At 37.7% G+C, this 21,052-nt stretch overlaps 2 protein-coding genes across 5 annotated transcripts in view; both read right to left on the reverse strand.

Moving 5' to 3' along the window:
* fam118b (family with sequence similarity 118 member B) overlaps window positions 1-1,199 on the reverse strand; it is a 24,440-nt gene extending 23,241 nt beyond the window's left edge. Inside the window, exons 1-2 of one of the 4 annotated variants that reach the window (XM_079620125.1) lie at window positions 1,126-1,199; window positions 341-430 (exon numbers count right to left, since the gene is read on the reverse strand). Coding sequence is in view for 2 of the 4 variants with exons in the window: in XM_079620119.1 (XP_079476245.1) it covers window positions 153-430; window positions 958-1,074 (395 nt within the window). In the remaining 2 variants the exon portion in view is untranslated. The other 3 variants (XM_079620120.1, XM_079620126.1, XM_079620119.1) reach the window with 3 other exon arrangements.
* Window positions 1,126-18,833, reverse strand: ilvbl (ilvB (bacterial acetolactate synthase)-like). The gene is made up of 16 exons (XM_079620118.1): window positions 18,620-18,833; window positions 18,288-18,451; window positions 16,785-16,986; window positions 16,394-16,521; window positions 11,885-12,023; window positions 11,044-11,155; window positions 10,840-10,939; window positions 10,459-10,556; window positions 9,819-9,955; window positions 9,443-9,577; window positions 8,799-8,913; window positions 8,307-8,476; window positions 5,700-5,770; window positions 5,172-5,243; window positions 4,272-4,377; window positions 1,126-3,083 (listed from the first exon to the last, which is right to left on the reverse strand). Exons 2-16 carry the CDS (start codon window positions 18,387-18,389, stop codon window positions 2,905-2,907), a joined length of 1,866 nt encoding a protein of 621 aa, XP_079476244.1. The 5' UTR covers window positions 18,390-18,451; window positions 18,620-18,833; the 3' UTR covers window positions 1,126-2,904.
* Window positions 18,834-21,052: the final 2,219 nt, after the last annotated feature.

A 21,052-nucleotide genomic window follows, 5' to 3' on the forward strand; every position in this document is an offset into this window, starting at 1 on the left:
CACACACACACAGTTGACAGTAATGGGTCACATAGTTGATGTGAGTAACATAGTTGACCAGACTACATGAACAATTATTTTATAGCATATCAGAATAAAACATTTATTTAAATAAAAAAAAATATTAAAAGGACATAAACGTAGCTCTCTACCTTGATTCTTCAGGTGGCTGGTCAAATTCAGGGCTGTCTGCAGGAGTAATTGTGTTTTCTAGCATTCGCTTTTTTTGTCTTCTTCTCTGTTGTGCTTTTCTCCATTTGTCTCTTTTGCTTTGTTTCTCCCTCTCACCCAACTCTGCGATTGGTTTCACATTTCCTAGTCTTATTAGTCTGTACCATACCTCTCTCTGCTTTTCTAAATATTGTGCCCTTCTTGAAGGATCAGCATCCCGCCGAGCCCGGTATCTTCGCTGTTTCTCTGCTGCTGACATCTGTCAAAATCATGGAAATTATGGATTGTTACATAGTAATGGATTAATGTGAAGACACCATTCTAACATTTGGGATCAGTAAGAAAAAGTAAGTACATATATTTATCTATTTCAAATAAATGTTGTTATTTTGAACTTTCTATTCATCAAAGAATCCTGAAAACAATGCATCACAGTTTCCACAAAAATACTGAGCAGCACTGTTTTTAGCAGATAATATTAATAATAAATGTTTCTTGAGAATCAATTAAAATGATTTCTGAAGGATTATGTGACATTGAATACTGGAGAGATTACTCCAAAAATGTATCACAGAAATACATTACATTTCAAAATATATTCAAAAATATGTATTCTAAATTCTTTCAAAAACATAAAAAAATGTTTACTGATCCCAAAATTCATAACAGTATAGACTACTGTTAGTTATATTGTTTTGAACGATGACAAGTAGTTATATATAACCTATAATTTACAAACATTGTTAACTATAAATATATATATAGTGATTCATATCTATGACTTACATGAGCAACATTGATATTTCTTAGTAACATAGTTGACAGGTAACTTAGTTGACATTCTTGTCTTACTTGGTCACCCACACAGCATTGTTTTATCTTATATTTATTTAGCACTCTCATTATATGCACTATTATCAAACAAATGTTGAAGAAAATCACGAGTCTACTCACCGGTTTGTTTTTAAAATGTCAGCCAATGCAATCATGTGATACAGGTCACATGGTTTCGGGACAAACTATTGCTCAATTCCATGGGGGTGATCTATTAGTAACTTGACAACAGCAAAGTGACATATTTAATCATTTTAATGATAGAAGAAAATGATTATTATTCCTAGTGGGTACTTATTTATTAGGTACAACTGAATTACTATAAAATAATGCAGATATTAATCATTCGCATTCTGCATTTTGAATCCCAACCGGTTTGAAAATGCAACATACATATGAACATCATGGTGATGTTCTGCCCTATTGGTGAAAATCCTTTTATACTGTCTATGTGAAAATCTGATATGGTTACAAAATTATTATAATTATAAAAGGTCACAATATTTATAATATAATACAATCAATTCTAGCATTTGCAAACATGCAGCTCAATGGCAGATGGCTGTAAAGTCTTTAACTTGCTCTTTTTATAGCAGTCTCAGTGAAAGTAGGATATGTTCCTATTCAAATGCTGCCTACCATAATAAAGTTAATGGGTTAATGGCAAGGCTTGCTCTATTTTGGACAGGTCATGATGTGCCTGAAGTTAATGAAGCGTCAAGTTTTTTATAGCCTCTTGCGCAGAGACACAAGAGCATCCTTATTTTCAGTACTTTCTTCCTCTAGTGTTCTCTCTTTTCACCCACTGGTCATGTATTTGATTGCTTTTCACTGACTGCACATGAAAATCTACATAATGTTGATTAAACAGGTACCTGTAGGTAGAGGGATATTTGTGAGCAGACAAAACAAAGGCCCATAAAGTAGTGAATACTGGGCCTGAGCAGATGCAAAAGTGATGGTCTTAGAAATGCTGTTTTCATTTATAGGGTATTTGGAGGCAACATGGTTATATTACTTTGGATGCATGGCAGTCTGACACTTACAGAACATTTTGTAACACTGTATTTTAGAGATTTTATTACATCAACAAATCTTGATAAATTATGTTGCCATATCCACATGTTCATTTTTTGGGTGACGCTGAAGTGATGAATCACAAACCGAGGAGAGGCCTTATGGTATGTCCACGTCTGATATTTCAGCAAAACACAGGACTGTATTTCCAAGTATCTGTTAGGATATTACTTTGGTTAAGATTGACATTTTTTAATAAACATAGAGCCATTTGATTCACACAAAGTTCTTTGAAAAATATTTCTCGCAAATTTTAGATTTTCTGAACAATATCAGTTTAGCATTCAGTAAATACAGGCACTCAAAAATCATTCATATATATATATATATTCAATCAATCATCAATCTATATTTACTGGACAAAGTGAAGGCACTGTACTTGCTCCTTTTCAGCTCAGTAAAAACATTACTTGCAAAACATGTCCAAGCTCACATTTCAGCAAGAAATCAAAAAGAAAAAGAAGAAAACAAACATATATATTTTTTTCATTTAAATAATATTTTTTCCCTTTTTTGCTTTATGGTCATGAAAATGTAGGGGGAAATCATCATAAGTATAATGTCATACTAGAAAAAAAACGTCTTAAAATGGTCTTAAACGTAGGCTTCATTTTCTTTAAACATAATATCAATTTTTTTTTTTTTGGTTTTAGGACTAAATGTTTCTGAACATCTGATATATAGTTGCTTTGATCTCTTTTCAAATCAGCTGAATCTATATAACTTAGTAAAGGATGTGTCTTATGGTATATTTTGAGCATGACAAGTTCAACACAAGAAAGACTTTGGGTATCTAGGCTGGATGGTGCACAGTTTCTCTCTCTAAACTGAGATTGAACCTTCCCTAAAGTTGGTCTTTCCGATCAGAATGTTTAGCAGAGTTGCCTTCCCCTCTCTGCACTCCTTCTGCGCCTTTTTAATGATGTCATCAAGCTGCGACTCATCCTCTCGGCCAATCAGGTAACCTTTTCCGCCGTAACCATCAGCTACAATGTGATAATCTGCAAGGAAGAGAAGAAATGACTGATCAATATACAATATATTCCCTTGGAAAGTAGCAGGATAATTAGATATAAAAAAAGATAATTAGAATAAAAATAAAAAATGCATCAAATAAATGAATTTTTTATTGAATAAACGCAGCCTTTGTAAAAAAAAAAAAAAAAAATTAGATTAAGGGTCCTATCTTGCACTCAGCACAAATGACTTTGTACACCGACGCATGCATCATTCCTATTTTGCATCTGACGTACTGCAGACTTTTCCCTGCACAGACGCACGTCGGTAAATTAGGGATTAGGGAATGAACTTGCGCTCCCGGGGGCGGTTCAGCGAAAAGAGGAGGCGTGTACCGGCACAAACGTTCCCTGCTGCTATTTTGTAGTTTCAGAAAACAATTCCGCCACAGACCAGGAAAAACCCAGTCTAAAGTCAGTGGCGCGTTATCCAGATGCTATTTTAAGGCCGCATGCTTGGCCATAATGTAGCGTGTGCACAACGTGCATACACTTTGCTTCTCTCATCTACACAGACGCAGCAGTTCATATTTTTGCAAACCATACATAATTACAAGGAAAAATATTACCACACGAGAGAAATATTGTGGTGTCCAAGAAGATGTGAAAAAATAGGCATATATCTAGCTTACACATTTACCCAAATCATTCAGGCTAATTGTAGTAATGACGGATCAAACCTGTTTGATCAATAGTGGCAAGACACATCGGTATATAAGGACATCTGACAAAGTGTGTTGTCCGTCAAGAACCAGGAAAAAAAATTCTGAATTCTGCGAAATCAGCTTTACCATCATGTAAGTTGCGTGCGCCTGGCAAATCCGCCGTTACAATAGCAATCCGCCATGGAACAAGCGCACCTGCTCTTAAAGGGAATGTGAGAGGACGCTCTGATTGGTTTATTTCACGTTACGCCCAAACCACACCTATGAGTAATGAAGCTACTTCAGACCAAACCATTTTAGATTTGTGTCGGGTGCAAGAGTCATTTATCCCGCTGGTATAAAGTTAGAGTAAGAGATCCGCCCACAAAGTTACTTGCGTTTCACGTTTGATACTTGCGTTTCAGATCGTTAAAATAGGGCCATAAATGTTTTTGTGGATCACAAGATGTACTGGCGATTTAAAACATTGACATGTGCAGTAAACAACAATATAATGATTGCGCCTCACCTGTAAAGGCAAGACCACAGGCCACGTTGCTCCCCAGCAGAGGCACTTGTTCTCTGGAGATCTGACTCCAGCACGCATCATTTCCTACCAGAGCGATCACTGGGGTCTGACGTGAGATGACAAGGTAGGCATTACAAGCTAATTGACAACATACATTTTAACAGAATATATTCAAGTAGGTTCAAACAAACAAAGTATTGTTGATAGTTGTGAGCTTACAATGGAGGTCTATGAGGCAAGTGAACAACATGCCACGAATGCTTTTGAAACTTGGCCAGGAATTTACAGTTAACGCCGAGATTTAAAGGGATAGTTCCCCCCAAAATGAGGGTTCTGTCATCATTTACTCACCCTCGTGTCATTTCAAACCCATAAGGCCTTCATTAATCTTCGTAACATAAATCTTATAATTTTTGTCCCTCCATTAAAAGTCCACGTAACCAAAATTTTCAAGCTTCAAAAAGTTGGTAAAGTTCATAATAAAGTTCCATATGAATCGATCAGAAGAGAAACGATAATTTTATATTATTTAATTTAGGCTTTTATTCGCATATAAACTTTGATCATGAGAGCTTCCAAAAGGTCTAATGAGGTTTGTTCTCACGCATCAAGCTGCAGTTGAATCAACTCAATAAAATCTGTTCATTATATAAAGCGATATGTCTTTTCAGAAGACTTAGATTAAACAGCTCGAGTCACATGGGTTTATTTTAGGATCTCATTATGAATGTTTTGAAGCATCAAACTTTTGATAGAATAGACATTCAATGGCGGGACAGAAATCTCAGAAAACATTTTTGGGTGAACTCAGAGAAATGTTGTGCTTACAAAACATACATTTTAATACATTCTGATCTTGATGCTGTAAAAGTTACAATATGTGTTTTAAGGGATTGTTACCTTGTGGCGTGTAAAGGTATCAAATTCAGCCACGCTGTATCCGAGGGAACCATCCCCGTAAACGATCCATACCTGTAAACAAGATATTGGTTATGTTTACATGCACAATTATAACGTGACTAAAGCTGCATTGTGATTCAACTGTAGATCTGAGAAAAACACATTTAACAAGAAAAAAAATGCTTTTAAGTTCAGTCAGGACCACTTTGACAATCTTTGGATTTGGTGATAGGCTTAGGCTCTAAGGTGCTTGAGCTGCCATACTAGACAGCTTGAGATACATCCTTGAGACACAAAACCCCCAAGCCTTTTAATAACCAAATGTTTCTATACAGCATCCACTGCTCTATTATGAAGAAGCTAGGAGGTGGGTGTAAATATCTGTGCGACAGACTGCGGAGCATTCGTTGAATGAGCTTAAATACTATAGTTGATTAGTGTAGGTGGAGTAACAAATCAGTTGAGCCTCAGCTGGTGTAGTTTAGTGATCAGTGGTCTGCCTGAACTATCAGGCAGACCATATCTTACCTCAGACTCGGGTCGACAAAGTTTCGCTCCCAACGCAAATCCTCCTCCAACACCCAGAGTCCCAAAAGCCCCTGGTGCAAAGACAAGCCACAAGACACAAAGACTATTTGTCAGGTTTGGAGGGGAAAAAAATAAGAGCTGGAGATTATTATGGAATTAGATTTGAGCCAAAAAAGAGCTTTTCATGGAATTGACACAAACACACAATGAGGAAAGAAGACAAACTGAAAACAATTAACTCAATGGCAAAAATGCAAAATGTTATTTAAATAAACAGCATTCTTTATTCACAAATTTTCCAAGCTTACTTTTCACAAATCATGGATTATGAACTAAATACTATAGTCATCATACTAAAATGTAAACGAAATTAATGCCAGATTTTTCATTTTCAAAGTTTTCCCTTTACCAACGTTTTGTTCACTATTCTGACACAAACTTCTTGTGAGGGTGGGCTAAAAAGCGCTCTACTCTCATTGGCTCTCGTAGATATGGATGGGCAGTTCCCTGACCTGGAAGTAGAGGCTTCAGTGACACGAATTTTGGAGAGTTATCTGAATGTGGTTCTCTGTGCTTTATACTGGAAATACATTTCTTAGTTTGTAAATAATATTTAAAGTTTGGGAAGTCTCATACAACTACTTTTTCGAGATGAGCCCTCAGAAGCGGTATGAACATTACATTGTCATCATAATCATCCTCAGCTGGAATCTCAAGGCAGCTTGAGGTAAGTTAATGTAACTAGTCAAATCAATAAAATTAAAATTCCTGCAATAAAAGTGTTATTCCTGTACAGTATGCAACAGTTGTGTCTTTATTTAACCCATTCATTACTTTATAACTTATCTAACGAGAAATAAAGCTTTAACTTCAGATGTTTCCAAACAGAACAGCAGTAATGACTTTCTTTACTTGCTAGATTGACACTATTAGAGAGAAAATTATAACCATGCAACCGTCTACTACAGTATCACATCAGACGTCATGGTATAGACCCCTTAGTTTGAGGAACAAATTTGTTGCTAATGAAGAGGAAGAATAGTCTAACTAATCACAATCAACCACATGTATGTTAAAACCTATACCGACTAAACTACTTAAAGGGATGCTTCCAGAAGTCATAGATCTTCCTCTTAATATTAATAATTCATCATTGTCATTAGGTACCAACTACTGTTAAGCTGGCGGTTATTAATGCAACCTGATCCTAGAGAATTATTCAATTCAATTTCAATTTATTAACATAGATTTGAACTCGGCTAACGTAGGAGCTTTTCTGACAGACAGTGGCAGATTATTCCACAGCTTAGGGCCGGCTACTGCGAAAGCTCAACAAACAGGAGGTGACAGTTTCATAGTGATCTGGATGGGTTATAAGAAACAAGTAGAGATCGGTGAGAAATTTTTAAGAGCTTTATAAACTAATCAATTCGGTAACGGACTGGCAACCAGTGCAGTGAGCATAAAATAGGTGTTATATGGTCGCGTTTGCAGGGTCACGCAAGTAGATGGGCAGCTGCCCTCTGAATCCGCCGTACAGATTAAAGTGTTAATGACAGTTTCAAAACTTTGTCTGCTTAAAAACGGTTTAACTTTCACTAACCGGCAAAGATGGTAAAATCTAGCACTAACTACAGCATTAATTTGTTGATTTAATTTAAGATTATTGTCTAGATACTGTAATTACAGACCTCAAATCTCAAATCTACCTCTCTTGTCAAAAATACTAGAAAAGGTAGTATATCTTTACAACTAAGTTCCTTTTTAGAAAGAAATGGTTTCTGCAAGGATTTCCAGTCCGGATTTAGACCGGAGACTCAGTCTAGACTGAGACTGCTCTCATTAGAGTTAAAAATTATTTGCTCTTATCATCCGTCCGTGGTTGTATCTCTCCATTAGTGTCACTGGATCTTAGTGCTGCATTTGATACTATCTTTTGAATAGACTCGAAATTTACGTTGGCATTAGTGGAAATGCATAGGCATGGTTCAAATCATACTTATCTGACCGTTACCAAATTTGTAGCAGTAAATTAAGAGGTATCATATCGATCACAAGTTCAGTATGGAGTACCTCAAGGCTCAGTACTAGGACCGTTGTTTTTCACCCTGTACATGCTACCCCTGGGAGATATCATTAGGAACCATGGCGTTAGAATACTATGACATCTTTTTTTTCTTTTTGCAGAACTGCTTTATAGATGAAATAGATGACACTAATTTAACAAATGATGATTTTTACAACGGAACTGAATCAATACTGAACTGACGTCAGCTGAACATAAGCAAAAATGCATAATTTTCATGTTATCACTGTAAAGCTGCTTTGAAACAACCTGTATTGTATAAAGAGCTATAGAAATAAAGGTGACTTGACTTTGCATGTCTTAAAATTGACTTATGTTCTTATGTGTTACATGTCTTAATATGTTCTTATGTGTTATGTCTTAATACGTGTTGTTAACCTGGTTGAGAAAATTATTCTTTCTTTTTTGATTGTTCATACAAAAATAAGTAAAATATGTTTATGTAATCTTTTATTTTAATGACACTTGTCAGGACCAAAGACAAATGTCACTTTTTGTTCTGTGATGGCTCTGTATCTAACCTGGGTCCAGCCAGCGGAGTGGGCCTCGTGGTCTCATGATATATGCAGCGCTGCCAACAAAATCCCCCCCATCAGCCACGATGATGCTGTCCTCAGCCAAGAGCTCATCCACACGGTGCAAAACACTCAAAGGGTTCAAATGCCTCTCTGCCTTCTCATCTGCTTTCGCTCTGAGGACAAAACATCATTTAAGGGCATAAACATAAAATATATGGATAGATAGCATCAAACATGCCAAAAGTATATGGTCACACCTTTTAATTAAAAGGAGGGATTACTGCAAATTGTTTTTAAATGTATAACAGTTGTGTATGTGGTATTTGGCTATGTGTAGGTCAGCTTCTTTTCTACCAGAATGCCCAGCAAAGTGGAGCCCGTTGTGAACCACAGACTTGAAGAACGAGCGGTGACGTAATGTGTTTATGGCTTGGAAACCACAGTCTCCACAGTCAATGAATCTAAGCACCACTACAACGGCTGGAATAAGATCACCTGTTTGTTTTCTCTTTGATGTCATCTCCCTCTTTCAGTTTCTGAGGCCATTCCTCTGGACATCTGTGTCCCTTCAGGGCTTTCGAGAGACGCAGGAGGAAGGAACCAGCATCTCCTGAATCAGTTGGGAAAAGAAACCTTGTCACGTAACACAAATATAGTAGTATATGTTATATCTTTTAAGTTTCATTTTAGTGAATTGGTTCACTGATTCATTTAAGCCATGACATGTGACGTGAAAACACTGCAGATCACTGATTGGTCAGACAGAATGGTCACTACCAGCGTAATTGTATTTGCGACACGAGACACCAAACCCGCTAGATTTAAAAAGCTAGTAACAGCCACAAACTACTTGCTTGAAGAAAAAAGAAAAAAAAAAACTTTAAAAAAAGAAATGGCTGAATCGTGGTCAGTGGACGAAGTGCAGACGTTCCTCTCTCGTTGGTTGACGCAGAGCGGCACAACTATAACGATCTACGATCAGTGTATAATCCCACCCACTTTGAAGCGGCACTAACTGCAGTGGAAAAGAAAACCGAGCTAAAGCGAACCGAGCCGAGCCGAGCCAAGTAGTACCACGCAGTGGAAAAGCGAAGCGAGCCGTACCGAGGAAAAGCACCATAATAAAATGTATTGTTCACCTTGAATGGCCACTGTTGGCTTCCAGAACATGTCTGAGTTCTTTAGCAGCTGACTCTTGTCTCTGTTGACTGCGATGATTTTGCTCCGTCTGTTCAGCACTTTTCCATAACCCAGTCTGAAATCACACACCGTACCTATACACCAAAACAAATGCACTCAGGAACAAGAACTATGCAAAACTCACACTTTACCACTTCCTATAAATTTAAATATTTTATTAATGTCCATGATTTTACTTTTTACTTTTTAGAAGGCTGGAAATCACAATTTTAAAGTTCACTTATATTCCCAGACTTTCCAAAACATACAAAGAAATGAACACAACACAAATTCTGCACACATTCCAACTGTACAGTAGCTGGCGCTGTTTCCCACCTGCCAGCAGCACGAGATCAGCATCTTTTAAGGCATCTCTCCTGTTCTGTCTAATGTGCAGTGGACTGTTCTTTCCCAGCATCCCTCGGGACATTCCGCCCAGGAAGCAGGGAATGCCTAAAGATTGTAAGGCGTTTCTGTGAGACACATAAAAAAAAAAATTGTGTGACTAAAAATTGACTGAGTTATCGACAAGCACAATTTATGGGGGCTTTTATCTGAGTCAAAGGCTTTTGATCAATAATGTATATCATTTGCTGTTGTTTTGGACTTGTTCTAACAAACCAAATGCATTTTCTTTGATCAATGTATTCCATACATACTGTACCAATCAAAAGTTTGAACACACACACTAAATTTACGTTTCTTAGGATCTTAAAGTCGGCATGAAAAGAAAAACTCATCCTAACTATTTTCTGCATGTTGTAAATCATAGTTAATAATTTATCTGTGCGCGTTTCATTTTATAAAACACATATTCTAATTACATTTACATTTTATTTATAGTATTACATTTTTAATTTAGGGTAGGTGTTGTGCCGGGTAAATCTTGACTGGTGACCTAAAGGTCAGAAGTTCAAACCCAGAAAGGCGACCCCTGAACTGTTGAAAGAACATGTGAAGAAAAGCTGAAATGTACCTGACATCATCTGCTGGTGTGGGGGGTAATGTTGCCTGACTGCCTAGCAGTATGACAGGTTTCTTGGCTCTGCTCACCAATTCCACACACCTTTGGACCTGCGAAGAGTAAAGGGTCAGTCCCAGCATCCAAGAGCCATTCAAGTGCAACGTGATCTTATCTTGTGTATTTGGGGCAGAAGTCAACATTTCAACATTTCTCCTTCAGCTTTGGGGTTTTCCCTGGTGTAGTTTATGTTATGTGCTTTATTGAGACTTGATGATAAGGATAAAGCAATTCTTGAATCATTATCATATAATTGATCAGGTGCATCTACAGAGTAACTGTATAACTATGACTGCATTTACAGAAATATGCCACAACAGTGTAGACAAGCTTTACCTCATCCTCTGTGGCATGAGGAATGTGAACAGGAAGTGGGGACAGATCACGCGTCTCCCAAGCTCCAGCAAACAAGTTTGTTAAATGATTCTTGAGATACCTGAAAGATAACAAATAATAAAAGTTCAAACACTTCTAAATGTAATCACTTGTTATTTAATAATAAGATCAGCTGTGAGAATAATAGTACGTGAATACTGATACCATGCAATGATTTTTCCCATCAGCCCTTTGGGAGTGTTTTTAGGGGCAAACTCTTTTTCCACCACATGGTAAGGGTACAGTGTGTCTATGGGAAACTCTATAAACACTGGGCCTGTCAAAGAAATCAAAGAAATAGAATTACACTCACAGATTTACAAACAGGGCTCAGTTACATGTAACTAAATAATTCAAGAATGGAATTCACTTTGCTTTAAAATAAAATTGAGAATTGGATTCACCAGTAGAATCGTAATAGAAAAGTCTGACATTAGAATAGAACTACACATTTAGGTAGCTATGTAGTTTTGAAACAATTCCAATGTCTATGGAAAAAATCAAACTGTAAAATGATGGTAAAAATGGCTTTACAGTTCAAATTTAAGTTGACAAAAACTTTTTTTTTTAAGTTTTATACAGTTATAAACCTTATATTTCAGCCAATAAACTACTGTTTAAAAAGACAAAAGAGAAAAGTCAAAATAATAAATCAAAGTATCAATCGTATCAAAGTATAAATGAAATGATTATATATATTTTTTATATATATATATATATATATTTGCATTGGTCTAAATAAAAGTGGCCGAAGTTCTAAATGAAAATGCATATGTACCCCATACACAAAGCAGCACTGCGCTTATAAATAACTTTATTAGGCACTAATTAAGTTCTCTAAAGACTCAGTTCCCCTCAGAGATATGTTCATATAAAGCCACCCACCCCACAAAAAACCTCCTCAGATTTGCACAAATCATGTGATTGGTATTTCACTGTCAGTACAGTGAAGTTCAGCAAAAGGAGACAAGATAAGAGGGATGGGTAAATGTCAGCGCTGGTGTACCTGGTGTGCCAGACTGTGCGGCGGCCAAGGCTTTTCTCACGGTGGGAACAATTTCTCTCACGGTCCTCACTGACGCGCAGAACTTGCAGAGAGGCTTGAAGAGGGACATTTGGTCAATATCCTGTAGCGCACCTCTACCCTGTAATGAAACAGTCACACATTATATTAATGACAAAGAATAGAGTATGATGCAATTGACACCCAACAATTATTTCTCTGAAAAAAGCCCCGTTTACAATAAGGGTTGAACGACTTCAGATTTGCTTATGTCGACTTGACTAGTCTCTGATGACATCATTAATGAACAAATAAGCCTGAACCTCGAGCTGAGACTCGAACGCTGTTTGCCTTGAGCACAGCTATGGCATCTCACACAGCTCCCTACATAACAGTTATTTTTATCAGTTCTTTTGTCTTTGGGGCATAATATTTCTCACAGATTATTGCTCATTCTAGATAAAGTAGCACAGTAAAGATTACATGAATGCATTACTGTGAGAGAAAGTGATTGTGTGTGAATTGCACCTGGCAGCGTCTCTCTGCTAACAGTTAAGCAGTGGGTTTTAGTTACTAAAGCCGCGTTTCCACTGCGGGAACTTTCCCCAGGAACTAGGAACTTTGGGCTGGTACTCGGTGTGTTTACACCGCAGGAATCAAAATGAAGTTCCGGGTAAATATTTCCCCCTCCGAAAGTCCTGGCATATTTTAATATTCATAGTAGGCTTAACAGTAATATAATATTCTGATATAAGATATAAAGTGACCAGACGTCCAAAATCAAAATATGTGATGTAGGATATAAGGTATTTTATAAATCACACACTATAAATATGATAAAGAAGCAGAAACTGATAGTTGCAGTAAAGTAAGATATTTTAATAAGTTGAAGAAACAATAATTATTTGTCACACACACACACACACACACACACACACACACACACACACACACACTTACTCTCTCTCTCTCTCACACTCACACACACTCGATTTGCGCATCGCCGTCATGCGTGTATTACACAGGTAACGTTAACATTTTTACATTGCTTCCTGATATCACGTGCGCAAACACAAATAACCTATATTTATATGTTTATACTACAGGGCCGTTGAATGCTTGTTCTGATAACCGAGAAGCTCTTGTAATTATTACTTTACCCAACCTCTCCATGCCGAGTGATGCAGTAAACATAACGTATTTCTCAGTGCCCAGCGGCCAATAGGGCATCGAGTCTCTATATAATATCTATGGGCGAGGTAGTACTTTTTCAAAGTTCAGGAACTTTCGGGGGTGGGACAGCTGAGCATGCTGATTGGTTGTGTTCACGCCGCATTTTGATTGGATGACTCCACACGGCATTCTATTTTAACCGCCATTTTTAAAAATCTATTGCGGTTCGTGGCTTCATGCAGTAAGAGTTGTCTGTCTGCAGATATGAAAAAAAAAAAAAAAAACACAGCTGGACCGACTACGAGGTTCAGGCTTTATTAAGCATATTTGTGTAACAGGAAATTTACTGCGCGTTCGTCCCAGCCATCTCACGGTCATTGTCCGCATCGTCTAATTTTATATCTAGCATTACCAGCTTTCTGAACACGCTTTAGTATCAGTGCTCGTCTCTTTTCTGCCGTTTTGTTAATTTTCTCGTTAGTAAACCGAAACATCACAAACAACTGCAGCACAGTTTGAATCTCCTCCATACTTATTATAAATGTGGCGCTCAAAACTGATTACTGTCCGTCGCAGACTGGGAGGAGCAGTCGAGCGCAGTTTATAATCTTCCCGGTACTTTAGACCGCGGTGTAAACGCAGAAAGCAACCGGTCTGGGGCAAAAAAAGTTCCTGGGAAAAAAGTTCCTGAGACAAATTGTTCCGGGTAATTTCGGTGGAAACGCGGCTTAAGAAATATATGCTAGAACTTTTCAGTTTCTAAGCTATTTTATTGATAAATCACAGAACAGTGTTGACAATATCTTTCCGCGCTACTGAATGATTCTGTGCGCGTGCCGTGATGTGTGCGCATTATAATGCAGCAGTGCATTAGTTTAGAACGGTGATTAACTTGCGTGTACAATCAGCTGTTTAAAACGTGCATTCCCGATCATTGATTCTCGATCAATTTTGAGGATCCAGATGATATAATCAAACATATCCTGTGGAGCGCTCATGGAGTACGCATTTTTTTGTCATTTTTACAGTTGGAAACGGAGTGTAAAAGTGGACTTTAAAGATTTCTTATCCTGTTGCGCCCTCTATAGGCCATGAATGCGTAGTATATATACAGCGACTAGTAAAAATCAAGCTTAAAGCGTCATGGCAGAGCATTAAAGTTGACTAGTCTGTGCAACACCTAGTTCACATCAAGCCTGATAACTATAATGTTACGTTTTAAGAAACTTGTAATGAATATACATTTTAATAATCATTCTAATTCTGAGTTGAGTTGTATAACTATAACTGCGCAAAGAAACAATATTATTGGAATCACTTTTAGAAAAACAAATTCCAGCTGATGGATGATAAAAACATTGACAGCCAATCAGAATCCACCCAACCTTAAAGAGTTTGAGCATTTAAAGCGACAGGCTTTAAAGGAGAACTCCAGCGCAAAATGAACCTTTGGTCTAATTACACATTGTTACCTAGTCAACCGTTATCTGAGATTTGTTTTCATGATTATCGAATGTAAATAGTTTTATCTCTAAAAACAGTTTAGCCTATAACGCTAGTATAACGCTAGTATATGGGGCATGGAGTAATGACAAATAAAAATCGCTTGTTAATACCACTAACAAGGCTCAAAATAGCCCCACACTAACACGGTAGCATAATGAGGGTCCCTACATGCAAACCGAAGCATTGAGAACTTTGACAGTGTCCAGACAGTTTAATAAGAAGATATTTTATACATACAGTCAACTTCATGTATATAAGCAGAATCCATCTTGGAAAAACAGACTCTATCAATCGATCTACGAACCACTGATCCAAATGCGCTGGACCATATGAGATTCTACACAGTTCAGCGCATTTGGATCGGTGGTTCGTTGATCGACTGATCGAGTCTGTTTTTCAAAGATGGCTTCTGCTTATATACGTGAAGTTGACTGTATGTATAAAATATCTTCTTATTAAACTGTCTGGACACTGTCAAAGTTCTCAATGCTTGAGCCTTGTTAGTGGTATTAACAAGCGATTTTTATTTGTCATTACTCCATGCCCCATATACTAGCGTTATAGGCTAAACTGTTTTTAGAGATAAAACTATTTACATTCGATAATCATGAAAACAAATCTCAGATAACGGTTGACTAGGTAACAATGTGTAATTAGACCAAAGGTTCATTTTGCACCGGAGTTCTCCTTTAACATAACGCTACTGAGCATTGGTGTGGATGCAAATATAGTTCTGTCATGACAACTCTCTGAGGGTTTGGCATGGTAATGGATATGACCATGTTAATGTATTTGGTATTGGCAGAATAGATCTGCTACGCTGCTGATGATGATGACATTGTTGCTGCTGTTGATTATTGCTGCTGCAGAGCAAGTGCAGGACTTGCTACTGCCGATACACACACAGACACACTGCTGTGAGCATGTAAGACATATAACACATGAATTAACCATGGCAGATCTATACAGGTGGAGCTGGGGAAGGTGAGGGGTTTCTGAAAGCACGCTGCAAACTACTACAGCAAACACTGACTAAGTATTTGAAAGTTTGAGCAGCGAGCTCATTGGCTGCTGATGCACCAGGAACCAATCAGCTGTGTCCTGTAGAGAATGATGTGATTGCTAGCACATTGAGTTAGATTGAGAAGCACCCATCATCCTGCGCTATCTAGAGTTTCATGACAGAACTTTGTATTTATCGTTATGCGGTATCATTATTGTTATCATTTTTGGTGTGAACTGGCACATTTTCGGTACAATAGGTACATTACTAGATGCAGCGCTGTGGGAAAGTATTTATGTCTGTGGCATCTGGGTTGTTCCATAAAATGGAAGTCAATGGTAATCAAACTTGTTTGTCATACAGCAGAGGCCTTCAATCGTGCTTCTGGAGGGCCACTGTCCTGACGAGTTTAGTAACAACCTGCTTCAGCACACCTGCCTTTGTATTTTCAAGCAATCCTAAAAAAGTTTGATGAGCTGACTCAGGTGTGTTTGATTAGGGTTGGAACTAAACTCTGCAGGACAGTGGCCCTCCAGGAGCACGATTGAAGACCTCTGTCATACAGGTATGGACTGACATGAGGGTATGGAAATTATGGCAGAATTGTCATTTCTGGGTGACTTTCCCCTTAAAGTTTTTATAACCAAATCCTCGCTGTCATGGGTCAAGGATAGTTCCCTGAGAATCCCCCCTGAGTTGAGATAATATCTAATGTTTGCACAAGACACAGAAAGAAATATGAAGAAAAGATAACCAGAGCAAAGAGCAAATACGCAGGTGACATGCGCAGGAGGTGTACGTGACTCATATTCTATAAGGCACTTCCTGACCTGCAGGAGCGTAGCAGCAGCACCACCAATCAGAAGCAGCGGAGATTCAGCCATCTGAGCGTTCTTCACCGCAGTCACTGTGTTCGTCAGCCCCGGCCCCGCCGTCACCGCAGCCACGCCGACAGTGCCTAAACAGCAAAACAGAAGATTTTCAGCTTCTTCTACAGCAGGGTTTCTCAAACTCAGTCCTGTAGGGCCACTGTCCTGCACGGTTTAGCTCCAACCCTGATCAAACACACCTAGCTGTGAGTTTCTAGTGATCCTGAAGACATTGATTAGCTTGTTCGGGTGTGTTTGATCAGTGTTGGAGCTAAACTGTACAGGACAGTGGCCCTCCAGGACCTAGTTTGAGAAACCCTGTTCTACTGTCCGCTTCTGTTTATGAGCTTACCAGAAAGTCTTGCTACGGCATCAGCAGCAAACACAGCTGTGGCCTCATGGCGAGTGTCGACGATGCGGATGCCCAGTTTCTCACAGGCCACCAGGATGGGCGAGATGTGTCCTCCCACCAATGTGAAGACGAATTTGACCCCATGAGCCCGCAAAACCTCCGCCACACTCTCTCCTCCATGTCGAGGGCTCTGTCTCTCTGTCTTAGAGTGATGAACAATAAAAGTAGTCAGTTCTTTTCTGAATAGAAATTATATAACGGATTATCAGAATAGAAAGTCGTTCTGTGCAATGGTTGGTGATTGGATGTTGAGATGTGGGCGTTGCATTAAACAATGAAGGCAGATTAACTCAAGCTTGAAGGGGCGGAGTTTAAAAGGAATAAATGATTGGAGAAGTCCCGCATACGTCGCCAGAGAGAAGTCTGTCATTTTCACTGGAAGATCCAGTTATAATGTTGATTAAACATTATGAGGTCAAAAAATAAAGAGACATATGCCCAAATTCACAATAAGATCTATAACATGCATATAGAAGATCTCTCTACACGGTTCCATAAAGAAGCTTTATCATCCATGGAAAATTTCCATTGCATAAAAGTTTCTACATAGTAGTGGTAAAAGGTTATTCAGGTTATTAAAATATTCTTCACACTTAAGAACTGTTCACTGAACGGTTCTTTATAAAACCAAAAATGGTTCTTCTACTGCATGAACCTTTATTTTTGTGAGTGTACACTAGAGAAAAAAAGACATTTTCTTTTGAGCATTCACGTTTAAAAAAAAATTAGAGCTCCTGCTCGACTTCATGAGAGTTCATAAACTAAATAGTGATGTCTGATTCATGAATTAATCGCTTTTTGTGTCAGATCTTTCCTAATAAATCAGTTGATCAGGTTAAAAAAAAATATATATATAAATAATTTGTTCACAAATGAGACTCTTGAGTTCAACTCACTGGCTCGAACCACTCGCAAAAGTTAACAGTGTTTTCAGTGAGTAACACCGCAAATAATATTCTGTACCTCACACAAAGCTATTATAAGACTTCAGAAAATGTACATTAATGTAAGAAAAATAAATTGTTCATTTCCTTCTGCTGCTGCAAGAACACAGTAATGCACGTAACCTGTACCTGTCACATATACTTTAAAAATGATTATACAAGAAACTGCTTCTTGATTTGGTAGTTGGCAATTATTTATTTTAGTTATTAAACATGCAGTTATGGTTATATAAGATGAGAGACAGACAGGCAGATATGTTCAAACTAGTTTAACTGTATAAATAGGTGAAAGTTTGAAACTGTGCTGACAGATAGACAGACAGACAGACAGAAACTAGTTTAACTGTAACTAGATGAAAGTCTCACACTGTGCAGATAGATAGATAGATAGATAGATAGATAGATAGATAGATAGATAGATAGATAGATAGATAGATAGATAGATAGATAGATAGATAGATAGATAGATAGATAGATAGATAGATAGATAGATACATACCTTATGGAATAGCTGGTAAAGTAAGCCCAGTTTATAAGACACAAGGATCACTCCCCCAAGGGCAACACTCAGAGAGCAGCCCAAAACCACGGAAATGTCCATCGCTAGAGTGGATTGGTCCGGTGGGTGGTTTACGACCTAATGTCCACCTGCCAGTTAGAGACCTGCCCAGCAAAACAAATGAAAGAACAAGCCGCTTACAATGTCGTGGGCTACAAAATTGACTTTTACCGTGCAGTTACTGGACAAAGGGCGAGATTATGGTCATTAGATTCAGCACGCTGTCATGTTTGATCTTGACAAGGCCTTGTTAAGGTTAAACAACACTGTACCTGGCAGCTCTTCTTCCCCTTCTGCAGGTGTTGCTGAAGCCGATGAACGCGCTGAATGGACCGAGAGTGAGAGAGAGGTACGCAATAGGCGGGACAACTGTTACGCTGTTTGAGTAATTGTCTCTGCTTGGCTCATTCAGCGCTCTACGTTAGTTCATTTGAGAATAGCAGTATGTGCCGTAACATGATTGACAGCGCAGTCATCCAATAGAAGGCTGTAACGTAACTCCGTCATTGTAGATCTGTACAACCACCAGGAAACTCGTGGTTGTTTTGTTTATTATTTTATTACTTAAGTGTGTTTTTATTGTAATTACGCAGGCATAACATGTATTTTGTCATTTATTTAAATGTATCACAATCAATGCAGGTGACACCGTAAGACATTGAAATGCCCTTTACTCTAAAAGCGTTTGAACAAAATAACTTCTGAACTTTGACAGGAGCATCACCTTTATATCCTGCAGGTTACGCATTCGTACATAGATGAGATCTTTCATGTACCATGATATATATATTTGTTTATTTTATTTTTATTTTATTTCTCGGCTTCGTTCTTTCTATTGTCCTATGATTGTGCAAGATAAGAATTTACTTGTATAACATACACAATTTTAGACATGTTCTGAGAGTTTGCACTATTGTAAAGAATTTTTTTGGGGGAAAAAAATTCGTACATAGCCTATCTGTAATAATAAAACATAAAACAAAACGTTCTTCCAGAATCTTTTTTATTTTTTTGTAGACTTCTGAAATGTCAGAAAAACTTCTACTTTACATCATCAATAAAAAATATATATTTGGTAGTCTGAAATGAGGTTATTATGGCATTTTAAGTGTAGCATGCTATTGTGTTTAGAAAATCCTGTTGCAACTAATGTATGTTGTGCTTATGTTATGTGTATGATCAGTGATTAATTAATACAGTTAATACACAAGGCATATTAAGGTTAGTAGCAAGAATATAAAGTGTTTATTTTATTACACTTTAGCTATTTCCATCTGTAGATTTCAATTAAAATGCATATCATTAAAGGCTGTTTTCCTCACACATCAGTAGCACTTACATTCACCAAATGCTTCTGAAAGTTTTTACAGAGGGATTTGTTCATTTAACATTCGCTTAATTTATACATTTTTATTCCTAAATACATTAGGCTTTCTGGATGTTGACAGTTTTTTCTGATGTATGGAGTGATAAAAAGTGACATCCAAAGTTCTGTTTGTAAAAACCTTAAACTCAAATATGGCAACAAAATTAAACAAGAAATTTAAACCTGGTTTTATCCAATGTTTAGATATCTGCTCTGGAAATGTATGCAAATTAGCACATAATTAGATAATTCATCATTGACATATTTAAACAACATTTCAGAAAATTTGCAATGCAAAACTATTTTCTTAATATACTGTGATAAATCAAAAGGGGAGGTGATGTACTATTACACAATTTTCACCCTTTTGTCTTGCCTCAAGTAATTTATGTTCAGATCTGCTGTTTTTATTAAAACTGCAGGTGTATTTCAAAGAAGGGTGCAAAACAGTTGTGTAGATACTTCGACTGTCTTGCTATATTCTGGATTTTCAGCAAAATGGATTGTTTCCGCAGCTTTGAGTTCCTCAAAAACAACAATCTATAGATAGAAAAAGATAGAAAAGATTGACATGTATCGCATTTCATAGATTTAAAGGAAGACACAGATTTTATTATTGATGCATGCAAAATAATTTTTCTAGAACCGGTTTATGGCTTTTGCTATACTTCACCACAGTGACATGTTTATTTGCCTACAGATTGACACACAGCCAGTCACCTCATTATCTCCACTCTTGAGCCAGGGACCGGGGAGATAGAGGGCTTTCTGAGGACCAACCGACCAGTGGCGTCCAAGATTTTGCCCGTTCACAAAAACCACTCCTTTACTCCAATTCTGCCAACAGTACAGAACAACATGATTTGTTGTGTTCTAAGGCTGTGAGGAAACATGTCAGTCAAGGATAAAAGTAAATGTGTAGAAAATGAAATTAAACTCACCGGCAGCTTCACAAAAGTATCGGTGGGTTGATCCACAACCAGGGTTCCCCTGAAAAGCGCAGGGTAGGTGGGCTTCTGACCGACAGACATCCATTTCAGTGACTGCAGTCTAATCAAAATTGAGAGATTCAGTTTTGACCAATGATTAATGTCTGTGTAGTGTGTATATAAGCCCTGTGTTTTCTCTCACTCTTTGCAAAGTCTTACAAATATCACACTGCATTTCTGAGCGCTCTCTCTCGTTTCCCTTGTCATGAGCCACGTTTCCACCGAAATTACCCGGAACAATTTGTCCCAGGAAAACAATTTGAGTCGTTGAGTCAACCAATCAAAATGCGACATGAACTCAACCAATCAGCATGTTCAGCGCCCAAGTCCCACCCCTGAAAGTTCCTGAA

This window comes from Phoxinus phoxinus (assembly GCF_949152265.1).
Source record: "Phoxinus phoxinus genome assembly, chromosome: 8".
NCBI lineage: Eukaryota > Metazoa > Chordata > Actinopteri > Cypriniformes > Leuciscidae > Phoxinus > Phoxinus phoxinus.

What these genes read in the sequence shown, in the direction of transcription:
- ilvbl (XM_079620118.1), bottom strand. Translation starts at nt 18,389, where the DNA reads ATGGACATTTCCGTGGTTTTGGGCTGCTCTCTGAGTGTTGCCCTTGGG. An exon ending in CTGCTGCTACGCTCCTGCAG is followed by an intron (nt 12,024 to 16,393) that starts GTCAGGAAGTGC and finishes GTTTCATTACAG; the next exon opens with GGTAGAGGTGCGCTACAGGA. An exon ending in CGCACAGTCTGGCACACCAG is followed by an intron (nt 11,156 to 11,884) that starts GTACACCAGCGC and finishes TTTCTTTGACAG; the next exon opens with GCCCAGTGTTTATAGAGTTT.